Genomic DNA, 18,124 nt, shown 5'->3' with positions numbered 1-18,124 from the left:
TATAATACTAATATTTTAATTCTAAATTTTGATAATTTTTTAATTTCAAAATTATTCTTTTACGAGGAAATATAATATTAAGACTACTATACTGAGATATAATAATATATATATGATATTGAGAAATATAATATATTTACCACTTTTCGAGTATTTACATTAAATAATATTATTTTTAATGTAAAATTTATGCTGTACAAAAATTTTTGTAGAGCAAGAACGTGCTATTGCAAGTGTTTCATTTATTATTGTCAGTCTGACTTGATCAGAGATGAAACTTTCATTGACCGTCTTTATATCCTTTGCTATTGGAATGATGGAATATATGACAATTAATAATGTTTCTATAAGTAAGTTTTTCATTTGAATATTTGATATTATTAGTTTAATTTAATAATTGAGTCTTTTTTATTTAATTTAATTTAATTGATTTTAATGTATATAATATAATTTAATTATTTAATTAATGCATATAATAATAATGTATATAATTTGTGTATAATAATTAATAACGTTTACATATAGTTTGTTGTATATATAATTAATAATGTATATAGTTCGTTATTTTGTAATGATTCTTGGAATTATATTAAATAACGATTTACAAAAGTCGTTTCATTTGTTTAAGCTTGTTGCCCAAATGCTCACGTTCTCGAAAAAACTTAGCAATGAAATAAATTTGCAAGTATTGTAATGTGGTATGAAAGTTTTTGGTCTTTTTATCTTGAAGCATTGTTGTAGGTTCTACACAGGATTGGCAACGTTATCTCATAAAAATAATTCGTTACTGTTACCGTTCTTTTTCCTAAAAAGTAACTCGTTATCGTTACTCGTTATTGATTTGCAAAAGTAACTCGTTACCGTTACCTTCTTCAAAACGTAACGAGTTATTACTTTTTTGTTACTTTCTTTTCTTAACACTAATAGAATATTATAGCGTTTTCATTGACAAAACTTGTGCTCAACTCAGTGCATATTAAAGCTGTTGTACACAACTCTAAATGTAAAAATGAGATATCTCAATTAATGAAGTGCCTAAAGAATATTTTATCAAATAGCATAATAAAATATATTGAAAATTTCGCGGTTTATATCGTTTCTATATTTTTATTAATCATACATCTTTACGATTGTACAGCGGCTTTAAAGTGCATTGAATGCGCACTAGTTCTGCCAAATGAAAAACGCCATTGTATGCGTAATTAAATTCTTGCGGTAAATACAAAAAAGATGTCAGAATTTTATTTTTTAGTAGAGGAATAAAACTTAAAAACTGATAAATGTATATACGCTCTAGTTACGATTAAAACTTTTATGTAAATAGAAATAGAGTAACGATAAAAGTAACTAGTAAAATCGTTATCATTACCCCAAAAATTGCGTTACTCAGAAGAAAATGTAAAGTTGTTACCCAATCGTTACCGAAAAAAGTAACTTGTAACAGTAACGATGTTACAAAGAACGTGTTACTTGCCAACTCTGGTTCTACATTACAGAATGTTGAGGAATATTCAACGATGAAGAATTTATATAATTATGTTACAATAATCATAATGCATGTGGTTTGAACTATCAATAATTTCATTGGTTTGACCATTTTAACGATTTAAATATGTATGTACACTGGTCAGGATGACCTATTATTATAAGATCGATATTTTAATATAGATATATTAGCAAAAATAGCCTAGTTAGACTTATTAGTCCTTTTTTTTTATTTATTTATTTTACGAATTTTATTCATAGGAGCATTGTCACTTTTTTAATCAAAATTCATTCATTATCTTTTTGTTTCATGATCCACTAAAGGGACCATAAAGTCGTCTCTTGACATCCTTTTTTTTATCATTGGCGTTAAACCAAGTGCAACAAGTGTATGCAAAATGCCGTTATTGCAAGTTAAGCGTAAAATTGGATGAATACTTTCGTCGATAATGCGAATGATAATATTCATGTGTTGTAATACGTCGCTCTTAACTCTGAAACGTGGTTCACCCTTCTGTAAAATCTAAATGTCGTATCGAATCGTTCGCACGAATTTTTAAGTTTCAATCCGTCTGTTGCGCTTCTCTCCGTTCCATTTTCCAATACTCGTGTACGAGAGAGTTCGCTGAATAAGGCTTGGATGAACGACATAACGAGCATGCAGTATCGAATATCGTAATACCGTAAAATTGAGGATCGCTTTCTCAATGTCCGATCGAAAAATGACTTCGTAACGAACGAAATTTGCACGCCACTAAAAGCTTAATTTTTGTATTAGCTTTTTTCTGTCTTTATCAATTCCGTATCTGCATAAAAATATGGAATATGAATAAAATATCAGTGTAAGAATAATATTTATAAATTAAGACTGTCTTGATGAATGTGTTCGTAATGATAACGAGAAATTCATTTTAATATTTGTTAGGATATATTCAATAATATTTTTTATTACTCTATATTCCTGATTCATATTGGATTCGTGTATTGTAAATTATGATATATTTTTTAGCTGATTTTGATTGATTTCTCTCAAATGACATCTACTTCAGTTTAAATTAATATCCCAGATAGCAAAATGTCTGCAGTCTTCTAACAGAATGTCAGCAGATTTGAGCAGAAAACGGTAGTCTGCTTTCAACTGCGTCCGCATTAGGCTTGTGTTCTATTAACATCGACATAATGTGAAGGCAAATTGTTGGCAGAAACTGAGCAGATCCTGCCGACTTTATCTGATTCTGTTTTGTTTTTTTCTAGCAGTCTGTCAACAGTATTATGTATACACCTGATTCTGTAACAATTCTGTTGCTATTTTGTTGGCATAGTGTGTAGCATACATTTAAAAAATCTGCTTTCTACAGACTTGGCTATCTGGGATCTTTTTTTCTCTTTTTTTCTCTCTCTCTCCTCTTTCTTTTTCTTTCTTTCTCTCTCTTTTTTCTTTTTCTCTCTTTCTTGCGTGCGGGAGCTTGTGGATTACTTTATTGTAGTAGTTACATACACGATACAATCACAAAATATTTTATCACAAAATATGAAATATGTATGAATATATTAATATACATGCATGTATATGCATATTCACAACCATGCTATTGCATTTTAATTGGGTTATTAATGTCATTAGTCAGATCGATGCGTAAATAAAGCGCTTGCATTTCCGGTCACTGTATACGCGGTATAACCGGATATGCTCGCGCGAAACAACTTCGCTCCTTCGCTGTTCATCGACATCCGGCAACTTCAGGCACGTATTGAAGCCGATTTAGTACTCGCCAGTCATAATGATCATATTCCTGGCACTTCTGACGCTTTTCGCCGCAACTATTGATGGCGGTCTGTTCGAAAAATATACCAACTCGCCCGGAAACGTATATCACGGTAGGTAAGTGCATTTGCATTTTATAATCGCTGTCAATTTCTTGGCGAAATCCGCACTTAACTAATGTTCTCGTTGGATCTCACAAAGTGACAATTATGATGAAAGATAAGTTAAGGTCTATTTAATCTTCCAAATATATATATATTTTGAAGGGAAGCCCAATCGTAAAGAATTGAAAAGTTTACAAAGTGCCGTTTTATTTATTAACGTCGTCGTCATGTGATGTAATTGGTTCTTTTAAACGAACAATCCAGGTATACCCGAGACATCCATGAGCCAGAGTTGTTGGTACCGAGGAGAGTGCTCGCAAACGGTAGCTTCAGCACGTATTCTCTACCGAATTTCTATAATCGCCATGAGATCAGCAAGCGCAGCAAGCGATCCCTCGAGTCGGCCGATATACTACACCTGGTGCTACCCTTCAACCAGATCGATCACCATGTGGAGCTCAGCCCATATCATGAATTCATCTCACCCGACATGGTGGTAGAGACACGGGGCGCCGGTATTGGCATTAATCTCAACGAGGGCTTGAGATTCAAAAAGGCGTCCGACCAGCAGTGTCACTATCGCGGTATTGTTCGGGGCCATGTCAATTCCAGAGCGGCTCTGTCTTTGTGTGACGGTGTGGTTAGTATATATAATACATTTGTGGTTAGTATATATAATACATTTGTCTTAATGTTAACGAATGAAATAAGAATCTCGGTCACATTTATACTTTGTCGCAATAATTACGCCTTTTACGGTTCAGATGTCCTTCGATGAAGGATTTATAAATTGCGTCTTAATTGATATGGATGTATACAGTGAGTGCAAAAAGTATTCGTACAGAGAAAATATTTTTTAAAAAAACTTTATTTTTAAAAGGCAAATATTATCCAGCGAGAAATGAGTCATCGAATTAATGTGGAATCGATATCGATACGATACGATAATTTCAACACCAGTTTGATATCGATTCGACATTTAATTGACGATCATTTCTTGCTGGATAATTAACAATTTATTCATAAAGAATAAAATAGACTGCATATGTTTCTTAAAATTATATATACTAAAAAGATGTGTATTAATTATAGAAAATATATCATCTGAGAAATAAGCAAAAATTAAAAATTGTATTGTTTAGATGCTCAAAAAGTATTCATACAATCAAGAAATTTAGGTTCTAAAATCAAGAAGCTCGTTTGTTTTTGTTAGAATGTATTCATTGTATAAAATTGCTAATTAATGTTTATTTTCTACAAGTAAGACTTTTTAATAAAAAATTTTTTTGTACGAATACTTTTTGCATTCACTGTATATATATACACAGTAAAAAAAATTGTGTATTTGTTGGAAACGGTCCACTCATGTTTGTGTCAACAATTTGTGTTGAATTTTTTAACATATTCGAGTCTTAATTTAACATAATATTATTTAAAAATTTTTTGTGAAATTGATATTCAATGTTTCTTAGTGTCAAAATGATACAATTTATAAATAAGTAAGTAAACAAGTAACATAAAAATAATGTCTTTTAAAACGTAAATTCTAAAACAAATGAATGAAATATGTGTTAATTTAACATATCATAAATGTTAATTTTCTGAAAAACATATGTTCTCACGATATATTTACAAACTGTGTCAATGTTATCTTTTTTGTATTTATTCTCTTACATAATATTTGTGTTACCTTCTAACGTATTCACCTTGTGTAAAATTAACTCAAAAATTTTAGTGGACCGTTTGGAACATGTGATTTATGTTAAATTCAACACATTTTTTCCAACTGTGTATATAGATATATATGTATATATATATATTAGTTCTCTAAAATTTTAGAGTGAAAATTTCACTCTAAACAGTGAAATCATTCTCACAATTGAAAATTGAGCCTCTGTTTTCAACACTGGCTCGTATTTCACTTTTTCGAGAGAGATTTCATTTCAAAGTATTTAGAGAGCGTGATACTTATTACGTATCGCAGAGATAATAATTAATTAATTGTTTACACGTTCAAAGATAAATTAATTAATATGATTGCGTAACCTGATGATTTTATTGTCTCTTCGTGAAAATTAATTAATTCAGCCAGATTGATAAATGTCGATTGCTATAACATTCGATAGCGTCGGATTTTAATCTTTGCGTTTGCAATCCGCATGGCTCGTTATTAATTTTGATGAGAGAGTTGCGAGCTGGAGAGATGGAACAGAATTTCGAAGTGGCTACGAGTGTGGTTAGTGCATATAATGCGTTCCATGGATTCCTTCGGGAGATTAACGTTAACGAAGCAAGAGAAGACTCGCGAGCGCAGTCGGACGAATATTGTAGAAAGTTGTGCTAGAACATTCTCTAAATCCCGTCGAAATTCGATGCGAATATTATGTGACATTTTTCATGACAATATTCTCTCACATTTTACGTTCACCAAGCTCGACGCAATAATATTAGGTAGACTGCAGTTTGAATATTCAAAAGCTTGTGATGTGATTGCAATTTATAATAAAGCATCCTGATAGATGACGCTAAAAGTTATTTTAGTATAACACATATTTTCAGGTCGCTAAACATCTATACAGAAATAAATGATACTATTTTAGCTGATCTAGATCTATATCATTATATGATATATCGCTTATTTCATTTATTTTTACCAAACTTAGAATTGCCATTTTCTCCGTCGCACATTTCAATGTATGCGATCATCGTGAAAATAGAAATAGATCTATAAACGCGTACAATCGATGACATTGCAGGGCAATGCGCATCGATTTACATGCAAATGAATTTATCAACATGCACGTTTCTAAGTGCGTAATAAAAGAGTCGATCCTGGGTGAACTACGAGCGCGCTGTGAAACATAACGTGTGTCATTTAATCGTAGTGCTATAGTGACGCAATATTCATTGACACGCTGCACTTCGACCACTTGCATAGTTGCATATCGTCCGTTCGATTAGGTGACTTTTTCCGAAAAATAAAATGGACGATGGTAAGAATCGCGTCACAGTTGTGAGCACGCTGTGTCGATACTTTCGCAAAGCATACCTTTTTTATTCAACTACAGCTCGATTGTACCGGCATTAGGAAAAATTGAGTCTCGGTTACATCGCGTACGAACTCGATATTTGAGTTGAATACACGATGCCAATAGTTGTACTCTACGATGCGATACCCTCAATAGCCTCGAAAGTACTTTTCTATCGCGATTCGTTATTTTCAGTTCGTTATTTGCAAAACGAACGATTACGTGTGCAGATAAAGTGCAAGCTGCGCGAAACGAATGGAATGCCTAGTTGATTTTATTAAACGTAAAGTCGCAACGCATGCCGTGTGAGAGCGATTATTATCTATGATTTTCCGCCGGTCACGCGAATTTGTGGCGAAATAAATCGGCGAACGACATTCGCATTCGTAACAGGCGACCTGTTAAATACAGGGTTTTTACGTAAACGTATTCATTATCTCTTTTTAATTCTAGAATTGGAAAGAGATGAGAAACAAATTGAACCTCGGTTAAGAGTTAACCGTGAGTTGTGAAACTGGGCCTAAATGATGGAACGGCGCGGATCGACCGAAATGTCACGTGGAATGTGACGCGTTTGGCCTTTTCCACTTTGATGTCTACTCGAATATCATCCAGTCTTAGTTTCTACATTATATTTTTTTATGTATGACGTATTTACATCATACTGAAGATATCTCTCGACATGGATGCTGTTCCAGTCTGGCATAAGTTGAAATGTTGAAATTAATAACCAATAGATAGAATTCTTACAGAATTCTACTACTCATAAATTTTAACGTTGTATAACGAGAAAGAAATTTATGATATATTTGACATAATTAATTTCATACGCCAATCGTAAAACGCTGATCTTTAACATGCGGGATCAAAATTTCGCAACGTAGCGATTTTACGTCAGCCAACTGATATGTCATGCGTAAAAATGAATGTCGATATTTTATTTCATATTATTATCGGTAACACCTCTCGCTCGCAGGCTGGCTACGTGCAAACTAATCACGGACGGTACTTCATCGAGCCAGTGTATCAGGCGGAACCCGAGCCCGACGGCCAACACATTCACTTGGCTTACAAACGAGATGCACCGCACGAAAAGAAAGGGCAAACTGATACCGTATCGAAAAGACATTGCGGAACCAGCGGTTAGTATATTTTATCCTCAAATATTTTAGCTATATTCTCTTATCTTTGGTCCCTTTTTCTTGAAAGTAATTTTGAATAAAGTTAGGAAATTGAACGAAGCTAGGAATTGCCAGGTATATCCCATCATTTATTACTTTAACATTTCACTTTAACTCGAGACGATGTAATCCCCAGCCTGTGTCGCGGACATTTATTATATACCGTAACGCGAGAGGATTTCGCATAGTTACGCACAAGTGACAAATAATGGCGCGTAGTTTGTGGAAGCTCATTCTCGCTTTAACAGACAACTGGGAGTCAGCGTGGGCGGAGCAGCTGGCTAAAAGGCAGATGCAGCTAATGGAAAATAATTCTCTCGGCGCGAAGCACAACACCACCGTATCAACGGGAACACACAGTATACATCGTTACATCGAAATTGGATTAATTGCCGATCGAAGATTCCTTGATTTCCATAATAACACAGACTACGAGCAGTATCTCTTAACGATTATAAACATGGTCTCAGACTTTTATCACGATAGATCCGTGGGGAATCAAATAGATGTCGTCTTAGTACGTGTGATATATTTGGAGAAAGAAAAAGAAGAGGTACGCGCGCGTCGTGTGATCATAAGATATATATATATAAAGAAAATAAAATATATTCAATCAGAAAGAAACAAAAGCAGTTACCATTATAGTTATCATACACCGCAAACCATTCATAGCTTATTTATCTGAGATGAACAAATTATTTAAATTATAATTACTTAAACTTATTTAAACATTTCAACTAATACATATTATACGTTTTTAAACAATATATATTACAGATATTAAACAGTATTTCCAATTTTTTCAAAAAATAATAGCTTCTACCAACTGGATCAAAGACAATATTTACGTATGACATTAATATTCCATTTATCGAATCTCGATACGCTTGTAGATAGATTTACTCATCAGTCCAGCTGCTGAGAATACGTTGGAAAGTTTCGCCAAGTGGGCAGAGAAGATGAACCCAAAGGATGACACACATCCCAATCATTACGATATCGCGGTATTGGTTACCAGGTAATTTTCCTGGATATCGATCTAATCGTCGTATACATCGCATTGCTACTCGCATGTATCCTCAGGTATGACATTTGCTCGGAGGAAACCAATTGCGACCTAATGGGTCTGGCTCATGTCGCTGCGGCCTGCGACTCGACGAAGGCTGCTTGCATTAATGAAGACAGCGGACTTCTGCTTGGTATCGTGATTGCCCACGAAGTTGGTCACGTGTACTGTCCATGCATCTCAATTATAATAAATTTTGAAGTGCATTCTTTAGAAAACGATATGAATTCTAAATTCTTAGAAAGTAGAAATAATGTTGAGTGTAAAAAAATAAGCTTTTTTTAAACGTTTTTATGTCACCAATTTTTTAATAATCACTTTATGCAATTATCGCAATAGTACAATCGGAAATGCAAAGTTTCAATGTTTCATATTTTAAGAAGGAACCCTTTAAACAGTGGCTATTTTGATCTCTTACGAAAATGCTTATAGAATGGGTTGTTCTCATGATGAGCCCGAGACCAGCGGATGTCCGTCGAAGGATACGGATGATAGCTACTTTATTATGTCCCCTATCGTCTTTTTATATACCATCCGATGGTCGAGCTGCAGCAGGAAATTTATAACAGCTTTTCTTGAGTAAACCGTGTTGCATAAGTAATGACGGTGGATAAATAATGGCCTTTTTTAATTGTATATGATGCAATGATGGACGACTTTAAGTAAATTTATAACACGCTTAACACATTCTGCGAAAATATTATTTCAGTATTTGTAATTACATTTGATTGATCAATATTATTTCTCTCTATTGAATATTTCTATATTTATTATAAATTGTGTATATTAATTATTTCACAAATTATTACCAAACTCCAGCAAAATTAAATAATACTATAATTTATTTAATAAACTTATAGCGATATAATATAGATTACTTTTTAAGCGAGAATTTTCTATTTTATGTTATTTATTGATAACATTATTGGAAATATCTGTAAAAAACGGTCATTTTTTATATTTAATATTGAAATATTGTATTTTTTTAACTTAACTTATTTTTTTTAATGAAACTTATTTGTAATTAAGGAGCGGGCTGGGCGAATGTTTAAATGATAATCCAAGAAATCCCCCAGAGAAACTGAAATACCCTAACATGTTGCCGGGTGCAATGTACGACGCTGCCTTTCAATGTGACATGCAGTTCCCTGGCTCGAAAGTGTGCCCACAACCTCAAGTAAAGTTTTGATAAATTTCGCATGCGACCTTAATTACATTTTAATGTTTTCAATTTAATTATCGTGAATCGCAAATTGCTGTTTAGTGAAATCCAATGTTCTCATTAATTGTCGATAATTCTACTATTATGTATCAATTATATCTGCATTTCGTCTACATTTTATCTATCACTTGCTTGTCATCGGAAATGAAATAACTTTTATGCATCACTCGTTATATTTACTCAAACAAAGTATATTCGATTACCTTGATCGCTTTGACGGAATATTCTTTAAATAAATTCTTTAAATAAATTGCGCGGCGAAATTACGTTTGGGTACCAAATTTTAGAGTCGTATTGTCTATAAAGCCCATTCTACAATTGCGCAAACGTAGTTGTAAGTGGTTATAGTTGTAAGAATTGACCAATCACAGTCGAATATGAGGAGAATGTTCTGCTGTTATTAAACAATTATGGCACAAATTTGGAGTGATAAGAATAAATCTAATTGAATGAGAGAAATCCTATATTCGGTCAAAGCGGATCTTAGGGCGATATTCGTAGTCAAATTTTATATTCAAGACTAACTTAAGTACAGTCTTAAGAAGTCACGAACCAATCAGAGAGCCACATTAGCGTCTTAAGACTTTACTTAAGACGGTCTTGAATAAGAACCGACTATGAATACCGCCCTTAGTGCTTAGTGATTAGTCATTTCTTATAATCACAACCACTTATTACTACACTTAAACAATTATAGAATGGGCTTAAGACGATAGTTTTTACGTGTCGTAAGAAATCGCATTAGCGTTGTGTTTTCTCGCTCTATTCTTTTAGACTAATCTGATTAGCCTGGGATCTCTTTGCGACTGAGTGTATATTTCAGGCGAGCGGCTGCGAGAACCTGTGGTGCTTGACCAACACAAGTTGCTACTCCTTGGGGGCGCCGAAGGCTGATGGTACGAAGTGTGGTGAGAACAAGGTGTGCGCAGCTTAGGTAGAACCTGTTCCTTCAGCAAAATATATTCCCGGCGCGGATTATTTAGCAACCGCTTAGCGTCGTTGTTTATGCATCCGCAGATATTACCGACGTAAATAATATGTCGCTGCGAGGTGACATCAATTATCAAACGATCGTGAACGCAAATGGTTTTCGACGCGATCGAAAGTCATTTACGAGGCGCGATCGTTCCGCGTCCCGGAACGCCGCCGGAAACGTAGCGGAATAAAAGGGCGTTTCTCCATCTCCCTTCCTCTCTTTGCGAGCAGAGAGATTTATTAAACGACGCGCCTTCTCCTCGCCATGCGCTTCTCGCGGATGTAGATTTCGTCGCCTTCGGCGTACTCGCGAGCGGCGGACGTAGATTTAATCGCGCCAGGGAAATAAATTGAAGTGTCAGGAAACTTCGCGCTACTCTCCGAGCTGGAAATTGGTATTCGCGTGAAGCACGAGGCGGAGAGTAGCCCGCGAGACATATTGCATTCTTCTAAACCCGCGGGACAAAGATAATACAAAGAACATTTGCACACGAATCTAGTGGTGCATCCACAAAAAGTGCGTGGACATGGGCACTCGGCCGGCTGCGGTGCACGGCGGATGGGGTGAATGGGGTCCTATGGGTCCCTGCAGTAGGACCTGCGGCGGTGGTCTTAAATACTCCGAGAGGGAATGCGACCGGCCGGTACCGGCAAACAGTGGTAGATACTGCATCGGTGAGAGAAGAAGGCTTTTCACCTGCAACATCACGGTAAATTGCATCTATCTTCCTTGCGTACTATCGTCTCGCGCGAGTTTTAATAAATCGACCCCCGCTTCATCGCGATACCAGACGTTAACCGTGCGATTCCTCTTGATGACTATTTCGACGTTTTCAAGCTGCAAACCGAATTTTACATTCCAAGCCACATACCGGGGATGGTCGTGTCTCTGTCTTACTTTTATTATTACATTGGAGGTAGCTGACAATATTAGATTGTCATGATTATGGGATTTTTACGTTTTCCAGAGATATCGTTTCATTACAACATAGTGACGCGAGCGGTACAATACAACTGTCACAAATTCAGTTCGAAAGTGAGACGAAAAAAGAGAGAGGGGGAGAGAGAGAGAGAGAGAGACTCTATCATTGCCGCGAGCATCTCCGTGACGGGGCTTGGTGAAACGTTTTAATTCTTTTTGGTCGTACGACGATTCTCTACGCTGTCGCAATTCTCCCGTATACCATCCCGCATGGAATTCCGTTGCACATTCGCCGTAACGTTCCGCGTTAAATTGCGCAGCCTTGCGACCCGACAAAACCGCCGTACCGTGCAGTACAGTGCTCGGAACACGACAACGAGGAGATTCTGACGGACGGGCTTCATCAATGGAAGCCATACATGGACCCGAAATTAGAATCCTGCGCGCTTTACTGCATCAACGAGAAGCAAACCTATGTGAAGATCTCGCCGACGGCGAATGATTCGACACCCTGCAAAGCTGGAACCAACTACATGTGCATCTCCGGAACGTGCAGGGTGTGAAATTGTAACTTTTTGAAATGGAATCGCCTTGCTGAGAAATCTCTACTATTCATGCTAGGATTGCCATGTTGATTCGATAAAATTTGCCAACTGAAAGCTTTTGCAGTATTTTTTATATATATATATATATATACAGTTTGTCATTTTTAGAGATATCTATATTTATCAATGTGTATAATTTGTAAATACTATAAGTTAAAAAAGTCCTTAAAGTTATTGTTTTTTGGATTTTCTATTTATTCAAATTTTATTGATTTTTTTTAGAAATGTTTCCAAACTCAAAACTCTTATTTAACTGGAATTGTTCCCGGATACCATATGTTTGTTATAAAGTACAAATGTGTACACGTAATCAGTAATAATAGTACATGCAGTAAATATCATGTTTCTATGATTTTAGCATTACTCTAGTGAAACTGAATTTAGTAGTAGAATTCTTGATATTTATATGCGCATTTGTAATTACTTTAATAGTTAGCATTGGCTATCTACCATTGAATAATGGTATAAACATTTATTGGAATGGTAATATAATTCAAATAATAGAACGTAGCAATAAAATTTATAGTTGAATTAACATTTTATTTAAAGGAAGTATTTCCTATCTTTTTTTTACGAATACCTCTTGTGAATACCTTTTTCACGAATTTTTAACTCTCCGCTGATAATCTGGAATTTTATCTTTTCCGTCAGCAATAGGGGTCTTTGAGAAACAAAGCAAATCTTTTTATTTTATTTCAGATTGTATAAAAATCTGAAACAATTCTAGTACACTGTAAAAGCTTTAACAATGAGTTTTTATCATCATAGAAGTCGGATTGTATTTTACTTATTTTCACAGATTTAAATTTATCTATCAGAATTCATAATCAAATTATCGAAGATGCTTTAAAAAACGCTATGCCAGAGGAAAATTAAAGAATGGCATTTATGATTCTTATTATGTCAAATGTTATTGTGACACATGTTTTTTGTATTGTAGAGAGTTGGATGCGATTGGGTGATAGACTCGGACGCAATCGAGGATAAATGTGGCATGTGTAAAGGCGATGGAATCAAGTGCAATCCGGTAGTGGGCGAGTTTACTGAAACAGTGTCAGAGAGCGGTAAAAATCCAGTGATCGTGTTCACAGCTTGTCAAATGGAATCGCGCAGTTTCTTCCCGTGATTCATCGCTGCTTTTTCTTTTTGCAGCGTATGTGAAGATCGTGACAATTCCGAAGGGAGCTCGAAGCGTGCAGGTTTCCGAAAGAAAACCCAGTGAGAACATGCTGGCCGTGAAACTCGAAAAAGATAAAACATACTGTATCAATGGAAATAAGTGAGCTTCTGCAACTCTTGCGCTACTCGTTCCCTTCCTTTATTTTCTTCCGTCTTTAATTTATAACAGCCATAAGGCACATAAATGTCTTGGGAAAAATACATATGCTTTTCGTAACGATGATAAAGCGCATAACGTATTTTTATGACGTACTTTTTATGATATCGTTCGCGTAGTCGTGAGTTTAAGAGCGGAGATTACGAGTGTGCTGGAACGATGATTATCTACATGCATCCGGAGCCGGACAAGGAAGTAGTGGAAATGAAAGGCCCGATATCCGAAGATATCGAAATACAAGTAAGCCATGTCCATTTTCCAACGATTATCTCGATATGATATCGTACGTATGATGTAATTATTAGTTTTGCACGATATATGTTTCACCGTATAAAAATTCAGTATCACGCGCGCGAATATATCTTTATTCTTTAGTCTTTAATTAATTTTATCTTTAATTAATTTTTATTCTTTAGCTTTTGTAAGACTATAAATTTATTTCTTGTAAATTACTTTTCACAAATCGTTGTAAATATTTTACTTTTATGTTCTTTAATTGCAATGTGAATTATGACAATGAAATGTATCTATATTCTTAAATTGTTGATTAAAAATATATTTTCCAATATTTGATTAAAATTCTGAAATTTTTCGTGTATACTACATTAATATTATGTTAATAAAATGCTAAAAAATATTCAAAGTATATCACATAATTTTTATTTTCTCAATCTTTTAGTATGCATTCTTCAATCCTCGAGACAATCCTGGAATAGATTACAAATATTACGTGAGATCAACGAATACATCATACACGCCCAAGTACATGTGGGACTTCATCGAGTGGTCAGAATGCAGCGCTAAGTGCGACGGTGGCACAATGGTAATTTATGTGACAACGTTACACATACACGCGGATGCCTAATGCGACCGCGAATGCGACCGCTTTTATGCGAAGGACGTGTCATCGATTTGCGTAGATATCTGAGGCGTCCTGCATCGAAGAACAGGGCGGGAGAGTGACGCCGAACTTCTGCGACGGTATACCGCGTCCGGAAGCAAAGAGCCGCATCTGCAATCAGGCTCCTTGTCCCGCAAAGTAAGTCACAAGTTTCAAATGTCTGCAAGTTCCACATGACAGTGGATATAGACAATACAAATCGTTAAAATAATTTCGTAGTAAGATAATTCGTTGAATGGAGAACAACAGTATTTTTAAGTTAATAATAAAATAAAACGTATTTTGTGAAATAAAACAGTAATAAAAAAAAATATATTTTATAGAAAAAAGATAAAAATACGTAGTTATGTTAAAGCGTAATGTAAAATTCGAGATTTTTTGGATTAATGCTTTTTTATTTCTAGTAGCTATATTTTGTAGGAACAAATACACTGAGAAAAAATGTAAATTTTAATAAATATTTGTTTAAATAATACTAGCTGAATATTTACTAAATGCAATCATATATTTATTTGGTACAAGAACCATTGATTTGATTTAATTATTATTTCTTTATTTAGTAAATATTTATTTACCTTTTAAGTAAATGTTAAGTAATTACTGTTAAACAAATATTTATTGAAATTTAATATATTTCTTCTCAGTGTAACAACAGAAAAATGTTTTGTATTCCTTATTAATAGCAATAAAATATAACTCCTTAATGTTCCAACAACAACAGTTCAAATAATACCCACGACGTTGAGATAAAAATCTGAATTAGCTTCCGCTCTATCGATCTTAGTTCCTTCTATAACGATGACGTAGTACTACGCACCTATGCCCGCATACGTTCGCCGATAAATAAGATGTTAACTCAGCGTCGCATAAACAACGATCTAGTTTTGCACACACATTAGCGTCCGCTCGACGAATCTAATGTAAAGCAAATAAATCCATGTCCGTCGCCGATCGTATGTGTAGATGGAGAGTGAGTCAATGGAGTAAATGCAGTGCCTGCGACGGGAAAAAGGGTATGAGACATCGCAAGGTTCAATGCGTAAGGCCAGGTGCCAGGCCTGGGGAAGATGATGTGCAAGCAAATCTAGACGCGTGCAAAGGTCGTGTACCGAGGCAGAAAGAAGAATGTACAGGTACTATCGTAACCTTTTACATTCTTAACATTTTTTACGTAATATGACTTTACGGGAAGAACGATTTTGCTGAAATGTTTAAAATTGAAATGTCGAAAATTTAGCTAGATATAAATCTAAAAATAATTTTATTTTCATTGAGATAATTAGGAATTTCGAGCATAATGAAGCAAAAAGTTTTGACATTCTAACAATCAGCTGATTACAGAATATGTAAACAGAATTTTTTATTTTGATATATAATTATTTTGATAGTTTAACAAAACTATTTTCAGATTTGTATCTAGTTAAATTTTTATATACTTCATGGGATTCTATAATTCTTAATAATATTAGTATCGTTGTATTATCGTTACGCAGGTATTATGTTACCGTTATGCAGATATTTTGGGAGTTTTTGCAATACCGTTTATCCAGATACGGTGAACGCTAAGATCACGTTATCTTCTTCTTAACAACTAATTAAGAAAAGGATAACGCGACTTCACCGTATATGGATCCATGTTATTGCAAAATTCCCTATTATGTATGGTAAAAAAGCTGCGCCATAACAATATAACGATACCAACATTAAAAGTTACAGAATCCCAGTAAAGCAAAACCGTTGTTCTTATGTTGAAAAATTCAAGACAATAATTTCGTCGAGAAAATGTATTCGTATCAGGTACAAGACCCTGCAGAATAATGTGTCCTAAGAAAACACGACGGTCCGATGAGCAGGAGCTTATTGATGAGAAAGAGAAAGAGAGCTTGTCACTAGGTGATCAACGGAGAATGATCGACAGATTCGTCGATATCGGTCTAGCCCGTTACTTGGAGAAGTCCCGCGACAAGTTGCGCGATGACGATAGACTCGAAGATACGAGCGCTACTCGAAACTTCCGACAGGTCCTTTACGATTGGGCGATGACAAACGAGGACAAGCGTAAGCGCACCTGTGACGCGGAAGAGAGATTCACTACACCGAAGCCGGGATCCATCATTTTGGATTCAGTACCCATCGAGAACGTTGTACTGATGCAGGCGCCGTACATGGACGAGTCTCTTCAGGCTAATCTGTCGGACAAGGCATTCCAAGAAGCCGGCGATCTCGTCGGTGTTGGCATCGACACGAGCAAGAAGAAAGTGTACAAGGGTGCTGAAGCGCTTAAACTTATCCAACAGTTAGCCCATCATAATCAAACAGCGAGTCCGCGCGCTGTTTCTGTTACTGCGAACGAAGCTCTCAATTCATCTCAGTCCATCGACAACGCGGAAAAAAAACGTTGAGCAAAAAAGAAATTAAACGTTGCGATAAATGTACGTTATCTTCGTATGTAGTTGTCGTTCATGTATAAGTTTCAGAAATATATGAATATTTAGATATAGATCGAAAAGCTAGCATTACATACTGTGTTACGAGGCTTGCTGATTCATGTCACACGTGATTGATTAGCTTGACGGCATGAAGGCCGTCAAGTCAAATAAAACGTACACGTAATACGAAAAGCGGCGCGCGGCGAACAGAAAATATAGTTTAGCGATATGACGCTTGGCAGACAGACAAACGGACATCCTGTATTGCGGAATCCAGGTGGAACGAGTACAAAAGTCAAGATTAATGACTCACGCGGGGTTTCTTTTACCACTTAATCTTTATTGCTACAAGTAAATGTCGCGCGCCAGGCATTTCCCCATGATACCCCCAGGACATTAAGAGGAAAGGGAACGTCTGCAATCTTGGATCATTACAAAGTATCGCTCCCGCCATAAATAACTAGCGAACGATGAATCTGAAAGATCAATGCACAGCGAGACTTGTTAGTGGGTCGCGGGAAATCATCCTCCTCGTGTCGTTCAACTGTAATTTATGTCGCCTGTCATTCTCGCCGCATGTACCACTGCATATTGAGAGATTATCTTCGGGTTCTAGTAGATCTACCGCTGCTTTACCGTCGATTATGCCTGTGTTAGCCGGACTCAAACAACGATGTTGATTTAATCGGGCGATTCATCTCGCGACTCCCAACAATCGACGTGGGCCGTTTTCTGATATCCGATCGTTAAAATGCGATACGCTTGTATAAAAGCACGCGCCATAAGTATAATTTGGTCGTATAACATAACGATTGTTTTTATCACTTTGAGCATCGAGTAATTTGCACGCGCCGCACGTTACGTGCTCAAGAGGAACGCGCCGTCGTTCTACTCAACGACTCGTAAAAGTTTTCTTGATGGATCGTGTAACCATCGCTTGAATCGACGCAGATTCGTCTTCCAGACGCGTGCTCTTTCCACTAGTTCACCCCGCTGATGCCGTGCTGAAAGAGCATACACTTCGCGCGAGAGTAATCGATATATCTACGTATGTCCTCCTATGATAATAAATTCTTTTCTCTTTCATCGCGCCGAGGTACGTTC

General features: G+C 35.7%; 1 protein-coding gene across 1 annotated transcript; it reads left to right on the top strand.

Moving 5' to 3' along the window:
* The first annotated feature begins 3,229 nt into the window (after positions 1-3,229).
* Positions 3,230-16,993, top strand: LOC108727742 (A disintegrin and metalloproteinase with thrombospondin motifs 7). The gene is made up of 18 exons (XM_018455968.1): positions 3,230-3,367; positions 3,619-3,994; positions 7,360-7,525; positions 7,813-8,117; positions 8,458-8,582; positions 8,648-8,794; positions 9,063-9,209; positions 9,660-9,807; positions 10,676-10,771; positions 11,328-11,537; positions 12,070-12,306; positions 13,295-13,418; positions 13,507-13,633; positions 13,810-13,930; positions 14,370-14,513; positions 14,611-14,729; positions 15,555-15,724; positions 16,389-16,993. Exons 1-18 carry the CDS (start codon positions 3,267-3,269, stop codon positions 16,991-16,993), a joined length of 3,468 nt encoding a protein of 1,155 aa, XP_018311470.1. The 5' UTR covers positions 3,230-3,266.
* Positions 16,994-18,124: the final 1,131 nt, after the last annotated feature.

This window comes from Mycetomoellerius zeteki, unplaced genomic scaffold (assembly GCF_001594055.1).
Source record: "Mycetomoellerius zeteki isolate Tzet28-1 unplaced genomic scaffold, Tzet1.0 scaffold52, whole genome shotgun sequence".
NCBI classification, from domain to species: Eukaryota; Metazoa; Arthropoda; class Insecta; order Hymenoptera; family Formicidae; genus Mycetomoellerius; species Mycetomoellerius zeteki.
Note: the sequence above shows the minus strand (reverse complement) of the source record. Positions and strands in the feature narration are given on the sequence as shown.

Bases quoted from the DNA above. Each gene is read 5' to 3' on its own strand.
- LOC108727742 (XM_018455968.1), top strand. From the start codon at position 3,267: ATGATCATATTCCTGGCACTTCTGACGCTTTTCGCCGCAACTATTGAT. The intron at 12,307-13,294 runs GTGTGAAATTGT...TTTGTATTGTAG, and splicing joins GCATCTCCGGAACGTGCAGG to AGAGTTGGATGCGATTGGGT. The intron at 13,931-14,369 runs GTAAGCCATGTC...TCAATCTTTTAG, and splicing joins CCGAAGATATCGAAATACAA to TATGCATTCTTCAATCCTCG.